General features: G+C 42.4%; 1 protein-coding gene across 1 annotated transcript; it reads left to right on the top strand.

The window, feature by feature from the left end:
- The first annotated feature begins 412 nt into the window (after positions 1 to 412).
- On the top strand, positions 413 to 11689 carry PPM1K (protein phosphatase, Mg2+/Mn2+ dependent, 1K). Its single transcript, XM_010023904.1, has 6 exons — positions 413 to 852; positions 1424 to 1524; positions 8884 to 9049; positions 9583 to 9727; positions 10753 to 10887; positions 11365 to 11689. The coding sequence occupies exons 1-6, from the start codon at positions 413 to 415 to the stop codon at positions 11494 to 11496; spliced, it is 1119 nt and encodes a 372-aa protein (XP_010022206.1). The 3' UTR covers positions 11497 to 11689.
- Positions 11690 to 13158: the final 1469 nt, after the last annotated feature.

Genomic DNA, 13158 nt, shown 5'->3' with positions numbered 1-13158 from the left:
AACCTTACCTCATATTTTCACATACTCATTTTAGCTCACATGCAGCAAAGTCATTATCACACTCATTTGCTCCATCACAACCCCTTCAACCTTTCAAAATGCAGGATATCATTCTGCTGGTGGCCAGCAGAAATGCCTTACCTCTGGCTGTCTGCAGAACTCCGCACTAGATGTGGGCTGGTCTGTGTAGCATTGTTTCTCAGTGAGTCATGCACATAGCTATAGTTTCTTCTAGGCAGTGCTGTGCTGTGCACGATTAGCGGACTCCAAGGGTGACATTGTTTCCTGAATGATGTAACTGAAAATTCCTCTTCCTGTGCGTCTTGTTTCCTGATCAGTTTTCTCTTTGTTCTAGAAGGCATTCCAGCAGCTGCATATCTTTTATTCCTACAAATCTCTGCAAAGACAAGTTATGTCAACAACTACATTAATTAATTTGGTACGGAATGGAGGGTATCAAGTAAGAAGGAGAGCTGTGCTGACATCCCGCCTCTTGCAAGACGAGAAGCGTCCAACAGCCGCCTGCTATAGCTCCACATCTGAGCGCCGTGCTTCCCGCTTCGATCCAGAAGGGAGTGGGCGACCTACCACATGGGATACCTTTGGCATCTGGGACAATCGCATTGATGAACCTATTCTCCTCCCGCCAAGCATAAAGTATGGGAAGCCAATTCCAAAAGTAAGCCTAGCCAATGTGGGCTGCAGTAGCCATATTGGAAAACGCAAGGAAAATGAAGACCGGTTTCATTATGCTCAGCTGAGGGAGGACGTCCTGTACTTTGCAGTATATGATGGACATGGTGGGGCAGCAGCAGCTGACTTCTGTGATAAGTACATGGAAAAATACATTAAGTAAGTGTTCATCAAGTGCATACATGTCAAATGAATTACAGTAGAGATTTCTTCCTTTGGACTGAAGGGGAACTGGTGGGTCATACACTGTCACTAATCCTCCTTGGGTTATAGAACCACCTAGCCCAATGGGACAGCAGGAACACAGGACTGGAACAGCCCATTACAATAGACATGCTATGAACTACTTATTTTGTATGGTGCCTGCCCTACTGAGCAAGCCTGCAAAGACAAAAGGGGAAAATACGATCGTACCCACCTTCCAGGAAAGGACTGGGAATGCAGAGAGAGTGTGAACTGACTGTTTGCAGATGGGGGCACTGTGATCACTGACCTACTTCTTGCTTACACTCTTCTGTTATCTGTGTGTTGCATCCATGGGTGTTGGAAGAAGAATTTGTATCTTTGCAGAGTTACAGAATTATGCTTCCAGTGCAGGTCTATTAACCTTTCACTGAAATCCAGCAATATTCAGCGCATGCAGGGAGGAGATAAGGCTGCAGAAGAGATTGATCAAGATGTATATTTATTGGAAAAAACTTTAATTTCATTTTTGCTTGTTTGTTTCCAGAGAATTTCTTGCTGAGGAGGAGAACTTGGAAAATGTTTTGAATAAAGCTTTTCTAGAAATAAACAAAGCATATGAAAGGCATGCTCATCTGTCTGCTGATGGTAGGTAAAAAATATTCTACTCGAGTGGGTGTGGAACAGAAGGTTTTTCTTATTTACTCAGTAGTTTTATAGTAAAATGTCCAGAAAAATGCTTGAAAACAGTTTCATTTAACATAGGATCTTGCTCTGATCAGTTACTGCAAAATGAAACAATTATGCTTTACCTCCTTAAAATGAAAAGGCTGTAAAAGTCCATATCAGATTTACTGGGGAAGTTATTAATCTGTATGTTAACATAATCATAAATGAATTCATCTTAATGTGATAATGTCAAGGAAAGTCTGTGTCAGGTTAGTAAAGAGTGATTTAGATTTGCAAGGAGCATGTGTGAGGAATCTGGAGGGGGGTTTAGTTTGGGGATTATTGTTGGGATTTTTGATGTTGTTTTTTGGGGGGTTTTGCTTTGTTTTTTTAACTGTGACTCCTGTGGGTAAAAAGCAAAAGTGTCAAAAGAAAAGTTCCCCTTTCTGACCTCCTTCCTGCGGAGGAACATAAGCCAAAATTAATACAATTGATATTGCTTCTGCACAAACAGAATCATAGGAGTAACTGAGTGTGACAGGATAAAAAGCAGTGAAGAGGAAACAAAGCTGGCTGTGGTAAGGCTGTGGTAAAGCTGGCACTGGGCTTTTTAGACTCCTTAGTCCTGGCTGTTAATCAGGTTCTTGTATGTGTCTAGAGACAAAACACATCTGAAGTTCCAGTTCCAGCAACTGGAGCTTATAGAGAGTATCTTGAGAAGGGAGATTAGAGGTCCCCATCCCAGCTCTGTCACAGCAGTTTCCTTAGACATGGGATACAATTTTAAGGGTCAGTTTAGCCAGTCTTAAGAAACAAACAAAAAAACCCAAGCCAAACAAACCCAATTTAAAAAACAAACAAACAAACCTCTAAAACACTCCCACCAAAACCCCCCACCAAAACCAAAACCAAACAAAAAACCCCAAACCAACAAAACCCAAACCAAAACCAAACCATAACAAACCACCAAAACCACAAGAAAACTCTAAACCACAAACAAAACAAAACATCCTCTCCCAGTGCTGGTGCAGGTGCTGGCAAAATGACTGAGGTCAGTTTCAGAAGATCAGAAACTATGTAAGTTTTCTCTCCAGGAAGGACTTGAAACCAACAGCCACTCTAGGGACTGAACTGATACTGTATTCTCAAGCTACTATTCTTGAGCAATGAATGAATACGCTTAAGTAATGGAGTGGCTTCCTGCACTTTACCTTCTAGATGAATGTATCTAGACTCAAATATTTCCTGGCAGGACCAGTAGCCTGACTCTTGCAGCACTGTGAGGGATATGCATCTTTCCTCTTACCTGGTACAAAATAAGGTATTGGGGGAAAAGTCTTACAACAGCCCTTAAAAAAAGGAGAATTAAATCTATAAAGCTCATTCCCCCATTATATCCCTTTTTAGTTTATACTGGAATCCATTTTTAAAAAAAGGATGTGGTAAAGAAGTCCAGAGTCACTTTTGACCTATTGGGTGAGTTAAACTCATGAGCTCATCAGTAGAGCAGATGTGCTTCTTATCCAAGAGCCTCCTTGCAAATACATTTTCCTAAAAGCCCAATTTTAAGAAGACATGTGAATCCACTCTTATGTACTTCTCTGGACCAGGACCTTTCACTAACATGATGATCTATTATATTTGTTCTTGTACCTACCCTTTTGTTAGTAGGGCAGCTCTCACTTGGCTTATTGAAGTGACCTCTGTTCAGTGTCAGAACAGCTCCTTGAGGAGAAGGATTGGGAACTGTACTTGGTATATTATTCTGTTATTCTGAAAATGGTTTCCAATTGTAGCATTTCATATGTGAGACTTACAGAACTGGATGACATTACCTGACAGACAAGTTGTGCAGGAAGCTGAGCGTTTTGGAACTGTTTATAGTATTTTTTTATATTATTTAACTAACTGGTACTGCTTAATGAAATATAATGCAAATGCCAGCAAATTTACATTACAGTTACCAAGATACTGGACAAACCCAATTCATTAAAAAAGCTTGAGGTCAAGCAAAATAGAGGGCAAAAGCATTGCAAACATCCTCTGGGGCCACGCTCTGGCAAGCACTCAGTGTTTCTCAGGTAGGCTGAGCACCTGCAAGCTCTTGCAGGAGCCAGTGGGATTTAAAAGAGCCCAGTGCTCTTGATTGGTTGCCCAGCTGAGAATCAAGCTGTAAAGCAGAGAGTGGAGTAACAGCGTGCAAAGACAAGTGTGGATTTCTGAATAAATAAAACTTTTAGCATATCTCTTGTTAAAATAATTCAATATTATGCTGACTGCTTGGTGTGGATATTTTTGTTGTTGCTGCTGTTTTGAAAATTACATAAAATTTCAATGCGTGGCGTGTACCCTTGTTAGAAGCCTACTTCTAAACTAATTCAGTTTGCCAGCAAAATTTTGAATAATTGTGGCTATTCTAGATGTGACAGTCAAGACTGTTGCTGAAGTATCTTGAAAATGGTGGCTGGCTGTGTAACACTGGATATCCAGGGAATGCTGGATGCTCCCATGACTAACCTCCTTCTGAAACCCGGCCATAGCTGATGAAGTGGAAAGTAGTAGCTTAGTCTTCTTCCAGTAGCTGACCCCACCAGGGTTCACTCCTTTCACTATATCTACAAAAAAACCCAGTGCATGTTCAGGATGTCCAGGTCTTTACTAACACATGACCAGCTTTGAAAGGTGTGCCTGGGTGTTTAAAGGAATGTAAGCCCTGGGACAAATCCCTGTAGCCAAAATTGCACGGATATAGTTTAACACATTGTCTGTATTACTATTTAAGGGATAAAAACCTCATATAATGGCAGAAATCTAACAGGACTAGAGATGTCCCTTGTTGGAGTACCTAGCTACATCTGGCATGCAGTTCACTAGTGCTGTGGGAATGCTGTACTTGTCCAGTATCCCCTCTGACAGTCATCTGTAGCTGTTGTTTCACACAAAAGCATAAGAAACTTACTGGCATAATCTGTCCTCCACCTAACTCCTTTCTAATCATTAACAGCTTAGAGGTATGTCTGAGCCTTGAAATATGGTGTTTGAGATCTCTTAAAAAATGTATTTTCATTCACTTCCACATTTAAATATATCTAGTCACTTTTAAATCACTGCTAAATTTAGGTCTAGGACACAGCAAAGGAAGCTGTCCAACAAATTATCCATGCGAGAACTGTTAACACAGATGGACAGAATTTTCTGATATTTTGGACCTGCTATAAAACCTGAATTGTAAAGGCTGAATAGCTTTGCTCAGCAAGGACAGAAATAAGGAAGTGAACTGTGTGCTTCAGGAAATTTGAGCATCTATCTGGAGAAATATAAGACAAACCCTCTCCTGGCCTAGTGCGGTCCTACAAGGTACTGCTGCTGCTTCTGTTCATTGTGATCCACTACTCGGAGAAAATAACAGGGAGTCTTTCCACTGACCTCCACGTTCAGTTCGTCCAACTCTAATCACATTGGCCACTCACTTCTGGAATAGCCATCTTATTAAAACATAGTCAGGTATTAACTGGAGTATCTATGTTTGAAAGGCACTCCTGGAATCTTACTGTGCTGAGCAAACGGCAAAAGTTGTTTAACTAAATTTAAAAAGTGGTGGGATTTGGTATTGTGGTTTTTTAAGTTACCATTCAAACATGATTTTTATTTCTTTGAATATGTTAACCTGCAACGCTGAGGAAAAGGGAGAGATGCAGAAATTTTACCTGAATGTATCATAAAGCTATCAACATTACAAAGGTGGCCTTTTTATCCTTGTAATCCTGATTATTACCTAATCAAAGTAGAAGATACTAATTACACTATTAAAGAGTGTTTATTTTGCATGTTTTCCTATGGGCCAGAACAATTAATGTACTTCTATTCCATGCCTTTAAGATGGCCCCATTTTAGTTGGCATTAGTTTGAATTACCCATTTTTGTGTTACATGTAAATATATATATAAATACATAAATAACCTTGAAGAAACAGATTGGGCCATATTCTGCACTGAAGATGTTCAGAGTGGCCACTTTTGCCATATATGAGACAGCTGGCCCTCTAGCACTGCTAAAATTCTTTGGTTGATCTTGGGGTTGGTTACTTACCTCTACAGAAAGAATAACCAACCAAAAGTAGCTTTTATTTGACAGAATTTAAACTGGTTTTGTCATACAGTTTTAGCAAAAAGGCAAGAATGGTATTAATTCCCCAGAAATACCAAGACTGATTTATCTGTAGCAAAAGATGCATGTGCAAGCCTCAGGTACTTATAAATGACCTGCAAAAGAGTGCAGGCAAACTCAAGAGTGACTATGTCTCCTGTTCTGCATCTCTTATTCTTTCATCTCCAGTGTTGCAGGTTTATTTTGTTTGAACAAAGTCCCTGGGTGAATTTCCTATTTGCCTCTGTGTGCGTGTTATTTGTGGCAGACACTACCTGGTCAGCAACTCTAGAACTGGAGGCCCTCGACGCTATATGCTGGGCTTCAGTGGAAAGAGAGATCTGCTTAATTTTGTCCCAGGTGAAGGAGTCCAGCGGTTCCTAGCCTGGACTACTGGAAGGTTCCCACATCCTCTTTGTCACATTAGTTGAGATGACTTGCAGTAGAAGTTGTCCAGTGAGTGTTAAGAACCTATTGAAAGATCTTAGTTTTATAGTGATATTGTTAGGAAAACAAAATAAACTCTTTAATTGTTAAACCCAGTATATATATGCAACGTATTTTGATATTACTAAATAACCTAGCAGCAGTTGTAATAAAGTGTTAGAAATGTTATCCCATCATCATTCCTGTGTTTTTGAGCTATGCTAGAAATCATGTAAGGCTTTTAAGTCAAGCTACTAGTTCTTGCAGCCCTACCCAGATCATGAACATGTTCCAAGAAAGAGAGCATGAGCAGCATTTCTTTTTCCAGGAGTGCTATTTAACTAATAAATATATATAAAGCTTAAGTTACCACAACTATTACTGCAATTCTGGGCAGTATCTTGACTTGTTCTTTAGTACCATCCATTGATTTTGTAATCATGGCTCTTTTCTTAAAGAGTTTGCACTTCAAAGATGCAGCTTCACCTGAATGTCCAAATGTTTCCAGTCATTTACGAACTAAAGACTACAGATCTTAACATTTTCAGAAACTGCTATGTTTTTCAACATAGCTCCAAAACCAAGGAATGAAATGGAAGAGTAGTGGCAGTTCTGCATTAATTTTAATGTCTAAATAAAACATTTTCTGTGAAATACAAAGGTAGTTTTACATAGGTTCTTCATTTCACTTGTTTTAACTGTTGCCTAAAACAGGTATTTTACTGGTTCTACTAAAATTTCTAATTGCACTGGTACTTGTTAGTATCTTGCTTTCATAATGTGTCTCAAAGTGAGCCTGCACTGGACTTGTCCTTCAAATTAGAAACAGGATGTCAGTGCTTACCTGAATAGTCAGAAGCTACTGGCATCTAAATAGTTTTGAATATCATAGCCTGCATGGCAGCCATAATGTAGTCTAAGATTTGTCCATGGTCACTGTGGTTGATGATCATGATTGACATGTTGGTTAAGTGTATAGCTAAACCAAGTCCTCACTGCAGTAATAATACCTGTTTTAAATAATAACACAAGCTTAGTTTAGACTGTTTTGTGAGGTTTTTTGGATTCATCAACTCAATACTTTTGCTGCACAACAAGGCTCAATGCATCTTTCAGGGCTCCGTACACTTCAGTTTACTCCCAATCCTCTTTTACTTATGGGGTGCTGAGACCTTGCAGGGTTAGGGAAGGAGGTCACTGAGATCTCAGAGCACTCTTATTTCTGTTTCCATAGTACACAGAGGGTCGTGCCACATGTACACTATTTGCTAGCAGCTGATCGGAGGTGGGACTGGCATGCAGTCCTGTCTCAGATCCATCCACCTGCCTGGGGTCAGGGCTGTAGGGCCAGAGGTAGGAGTGCACATAGTTGTAGCTGAGTTCTGCATTGATGTGGTAGTAGAAAGATCTTTAACTGTTAGTAATGGAAAAACAAGAATGTAACTGGGGATTCTTATTTGTAAATTAGCCCAAAACGCCTCTCAAATTGGCTTGCTTTTAAAACCTGGGAAAACTGGAAAAGCCCAGAATGCAGGAGACCTACAGAGGGCCTTTCAAGGGGACTCGCACTGGCTGTGAATGCAAATGTGTTTTGGGCAGTAGCACATGCCAGACATTTTACTGTAATAGCTCAGGTCTTTCCAGGCACCTCTCACGGGGCTACCTTTGCATAGTTTGAGGAAGGGAAGATACTAACTGTAAAACGGAGCTGCTGCTTTCAGAAAACAAACAAAAAAGGAAAGCTGGATGGTTCTTCTGGCATTTCTTCACTGCAGATAAAACTACAGTTCTTTCCTGAATTAAGTCAGACTCACAGACTTTTCAAGCACTTATTTTTTTCCAGCGTTGTAGAAACTTAAGTAAGAAGCCCTTAAACTGACTTGCAGCAGTGGATCCATCCAGGTCTCTGAACTCAGTCAGCTCCGCTCTAAGAGAAGGAAGGCAACACCTAGGGTTTGCCCCCTAGGCACCCCTACGCCCCTGTAAACAGATCCCACTGGTGTCCAGGGCAGATTGCCCAGGTGACAGCCACTGCCAGTTGACTGCATCGGTCTACAGGCACAAGGCAAGAGGCAGAATCCAGCTTCACCTTTGCACTGGGACCTCCAGCAAGCTGACAGTGTCTGAGGGGAGCAGTGTCCCCTTCTGAAAAAGGCCAGAGACCTGCTGGCTGAACTCTTCATCTCTTGACTGGGGGAAGTAGAGGGAGATTGTAACCACTCTGACAGCAGCAGGAGGATGACATGAGCTGGTATAAAGGGATGACCTGGTGTTTCTCTTTTGGTGAACTACGTGGAGCTACAATTACTATTAATCAATTGCCCACTTCACCACCTAACAGAAGGCAAGAGCCATCAGCTTTATAGTGGGTCATCCATGCAGTCACTGTGCCCAGGGACAAGGATGATAACCCTGTAACTTGAGGTGAGCTGGTGGGACAGAAAAACATTTGGCTGCAAGCTGAAAAAAAGCCACTGTACCTTGTACTGCTTTTACTCCACTTGCCCTCTTTGCATGGAGCCATGTTGTTGCGCAGAAACACTTACCCTTTCCAATTCCTCACTCGCCTCTCAGTCCTACATGCATGTTTCCTATGTTGTTTTTTTTTGTATGTAGATTTAGTTAAACTTAAAAGCAGTTACTTACTGGTAATGTAGAGCACAAGTTGTCTTCATTTTACCAATTTGAACTGTTGGTGTTATAAATGGTCCTGTACTTTGAGGCAGTGCAATGCTAAAACCTCTCTCTTTGATATGACGTTTATAGCAACTCTGATGAACTCCGGGACCACTGCAACAGTGGCTCTGCTCCGGGATGGTATCGAGCTGGTTGTGGCAAGTGTGGGAGACAGTCGTGCTCTGCTGTGTCGAAAGGGGAAGGCCATGAAACTCACCACTGACCATACTCCAGAAAGAAAAGAAGAGAAGGAAAGGTACCTGTCAGCTAATGGCGATGTGGCTTCCCAGGGCAGGGCCTCAGTCAGGATGTGCTGGTGTATTGCTGCTGGGTTGGGCCTGGAAGGAAGCAGAGAGTTGAACATAATGTCCTGAGACCACCTCTGAGCAGGCAGAAGGCAGCACAGCTCCAGTTAATTCACTTGGTTCCATTTAGAGGACTGGGGATGTGGAAAGCCCTGCACGACTATGAACTGTCTCAGCAGTAAGAACAGCATAGCTAGGACTTGGTACAGAGCTGTGACTACCTGGCTCAGACTTGTCCAAAACTACCAAGTTCGAGAAAAGACCTGGAGAAATGCATTATGATGCCTAGGTCAGTATTCAGCCCGCCAAGATGCAACCCTTCTGTGGACCACTTTGAACAGCTAAAGCCAGCCCTCAGTCTCCCAGCTTAGGTCCTTCATACCCTATTCCACGTCAGTAGCTAGTGACAAATTGCAGATAGAGACATGGGTAACAGTGTGAAGCAGTAACTCATACTTGCTTTTTCTTTTGTGCCTCTGGACAGGATTAGGAAGTGCGGTGGCTTCATTACCTGGAACAGTGTGGGACAACCTCATGTGAATGGTAGACTTGCAATGACACGGAGCATAGGAGATTTGGATCTTAAAAACAGTGGTGTGATAGCCCAGCCAGAAACAAAAAGGGTTCAGGTAAAAGAAGACCTGGTTAACAGGGACAGCAACACTCAGACTAAGGGCATCATAGGTATTTGATGCAGGTGGCGGTATGCACATGATGTGCCCAGGTGAAGCCTGATGGCCAAGCACTGGTTTTTATTTGCGGTGAAGTTACTAGAGACCAATTCTAATTAAGTAATTTCAAATTATCACTACCAGGACAGAAAACAATCTGGCCCTGATACTAAATTCAACCAGATCAACTTCTAAATCCCATTTCTCACAGTACACTGTAGCATGAGGGAAGAAAGATAACATGATATCCATTACTGAAATACAAAGGTGTTAGTCTGTTTGGATCTTGTGGTCAAATTAATAGTTTTGACGTTAATGCTGATATAAAACCATCACTGAAAACTAGGTGCGATATGGACGGGCTGTCATCAAAAAAATCATCGTGGTTTGCATACTTGGGAGGAAGGGAGGAGAAGGGGGCAGTTGCATGCATCTTAGTTGTCCAGAAAGCAAGTTAACCACCCAGAAGGTATTCAGCATATCTGCCTTCACTTTTGCAGGAAAGCTCTCCTCTCAGCTGATATTCTGTTACTTTCCCCCACTGCCACTCCTGGGGCCTAATTAAAGGTCTTAATTAAATGCCACTAGGCCTGAGGGGATTAGGGGTATGACCACAGTGCTATCACGTCTTCCTTGAAATCCTCAGTTTAAGGAAACCTTTCTTTTACTGGGTCATGTATGAATCTGGGCCTTTGGCCTCAGTGTATTCAGAGGGCTGCCTCACAGAACTGGAAACACCTTCAGATGCTTTCCTCCAGTGAAAGGAACAGAGTCTGTGTGGCTGATGGATGTACCTGAGGATTCAAGAGGCAGCCTTTGGCTAGCCAAGGGTTTGGGGGTTCCTGTTAATCCTTGCACAGAAAGCAGGAGAGCCCGCAGCATCTCCAGAAAAGGTTCAGTGCAACAGAGTGTAAAAAAATAAAGGCATTTAATTTGCCTTGCAGCACTTGCTCCACTGTTGTGCATACTGTGTGCTTTTGCAGTTGCAGCATGCTGATGACAGCTTCCTAGTCCTCACTACAGATGGTATTAACTTCATGGTGAACAGTCAGGAGATCTGTGACTTCATTAGCCAGTGCCATGATCCCGCTGAAGCTGCCCACGTTGTTACTGAGCAGGTAATGCCAGGGCTTATTTTGGCATCGAATGCTTGTTGTTTTTTGGCTAGTTGGTTATAAAAAAACCAAGTGTACAACCACACATTCAAGTGAGTTGCACTACACTGCTTGAGATATTCACTAGTGCCACCACCCAGCCTTTGCCTTACCCTGGGTCTTGCCACATCCTTGCCAGGCAGGCATCATTTCAATTAACTTGCTTAGCTGACAGTCCACTGAACTGCATGGGACAATAACTACAGTTTATTCATGTGCTGAATACGTGATCAGCGTAGACAGAAATGGCCAGTTTCTGACCAGGGTTCTGGATGGCGGCATATCCTATGGAAAGCTCTGGGGCATACCAGAATGGAGTATCAGGGCTGGGAAGGCGCAAGCAACTCTTGGGCCTCAGGGCATGCTGTCCCATGTGGAGCTAGACACTTGTTTCCTTTTCCAAGCAAGGTAGTCATGCTGACAGCTTGTTTCTTCTCTCAGGCAATACAGTTTGGCACGGAAGACAACAGCACAGTAGTTATAGTGCCATTTGGAGCATGGGGGAAGTACAAAAATGGTGAGATCAACTTCTCCTTCAGCCGCAGTTTTGCTTCCAGTGGGAGGTGGGCATGAAGACCTGCCACAGCTATCTTTTCCTGCCATAATCTGGACACAGCGTGCTACAGGAGAAAACATCCATCTGTTCATAGGTTGACTCGTTGTCTTGTCCATCTCTTCTGTTCCCAGTGTTATAGAAGATGCTACTACTCCTTGGTGTGTAATGACCCATTGTTGCTCATGGCTGATTGCATTTTGCTGCAGTTATTTATTCCAGTCAGCACTGAGGCAGCTATTTCTTTGGGTTTGTAGTCCCAGTTGCTCTGCACGTCACTTTGTTCACATAGGTGGGGCTCTGGGCTTTCACCTAAGGCTGGAGATGCACTATTGTTTCATACCTACTTGTATTACCCAGGACCCTTACTTACCTTGTAGCTGTGTATGTCTGAGTCTGAGCCACGTGCTGGCTTCTTTGTATATTAATACATGGGGGAACAAACACACAGCCTTGTAGTTAGACAAAAAGCAGGTTTGTTGTCTTCCTCTGTTGTGCAGCCACCGAAAACTCCCCTATGCTTCAGAAGTGGGTGAAAAATAAGGGAGAAGTGTTTAGGTTCTGATGCCAGTGGCACTTGGTATAGCTGAACTTTTCTAGGAGAGTGCTGCTTTGCAGGGCTTTATTGTTCTCACCATCATCGCCTGTGATCCGCTGGCTCCAAGGAGACGGAGTGGGCTGGAGACACATGCCATTGCACAGAGGAGAATGTTTCTTCATTGGGTCCAAAGCCTGTATGGTCTCTACGGACCACACAGCAGCGGCTTGCACTGTCTTCTCTTTGGTGTGCCAGTGCTTGACAGGAGCACAGAGGAGGGCATAGGCTGCATGTTTTTGGTAGCCAGAGCCTCTCATCAACCTGAACGTGTTGGGTTTTTTTTTGTTTTTTTGTTTTTTTTTGTTTTTTTTTTAAGAAAACCAGCCGATTTCAGAGAATTTACTAATCATGGTTCTTTGGATGTATAAGAAGAGATTATTTCTTCATAAATATATGAGGATTTTCTTGCCCTCCGCTGAAGGTTCTTTCCATTAGTTGGGATCTCCTGTGCCTCTTTTACAGGAAACTGTAAAATGCCCGAAGCAAGTAAGCTAGAGAAAGGAGAGAGCATTATAATAATATAAGGTGATTTTTATAAGTTTTGGGTATTGTTTCTAGTATGTGTCAGATATTCACATACCTGAAGGTAGTTTTATACTTAAAGAAAGTGTTTCTGCTTCCCTCTCTGGAGGGAACCTGCATCCAGTGAGGCATGGCAGGGCAGCACTCTGAGCCAGCTTCTATCACTGCTGTGACACAGACTGCAAGTGATGTGTAGACAGCAGGTGAAGATCTGTTCCACAGTGTGCCTTGTTCAGACCTCCTTCCTCTGCTCCACATCAGGCATGCAGCTCCTCTGGCCTCCAAGTACCATGTTGCAATGAAATATGGGCAGATAACAATTGGTCTGGCTGCTCAGGCTTGTCACAATGTTTTTCATTCTGCGGATGTTTTCAACAGCACAGTTGTAAAAAACAACGAAATTAGTGAAAAAGAAGTTGCCTGATAGAAATAACCTTGCAGTAAGGAAAAATATTTGAGAGGCCTGGCCTGATTCTCATTTGCCAGTGTGAAGTAAGTGTCTTCATCACTTTCAGCCCTTTCCTTTTATTTTAGCCTAAGATTACAGCCTAGGCAGTCATTC

Source organism: Nestor notabilis, unplaced genomic scaffold, assembly GCF_000696875.1.
Source record: "Nestor notabilis isolate BGI_N333 unplaced genomic scaffold, ASM69687v1 scaffold4101, whole genome shotgun sequence".
In the NCBI taxonomy this organism is placed as follows: Eukaryota; Metazoa; Chordata; class Aves; order Psittaciformes; family Psittacidae; genus Nestor; species Nestor notabilis.
This window is presented reverse-complemented; position numbering and strand designations above follow the sequence as displayed.

Bases quoted from the DNA above. Each gene is read 5' to 3' on its own strand.
- PPM1K (XM_010023904.1), top strand. From the start codon at position 413: ATGTCAACAACTACATTAATTAATTTGGTACGGAATGGAGGGTATCAA. The intron at 1,525-8,883 runs GTAGGTAAAAAA...TGACGTTTATAG, and splicing joins TGCTCATCTGTCTGCTGATG to CAACTCTGATGAACTCCGGG. The intron at 10,888-11,364 runs GTAATGCCAGGG...TTCTTCTCTCAG, and splicing joins CCCACGTTGTTACTGAGCAG to GCAATACAGTTTGGCACGGA.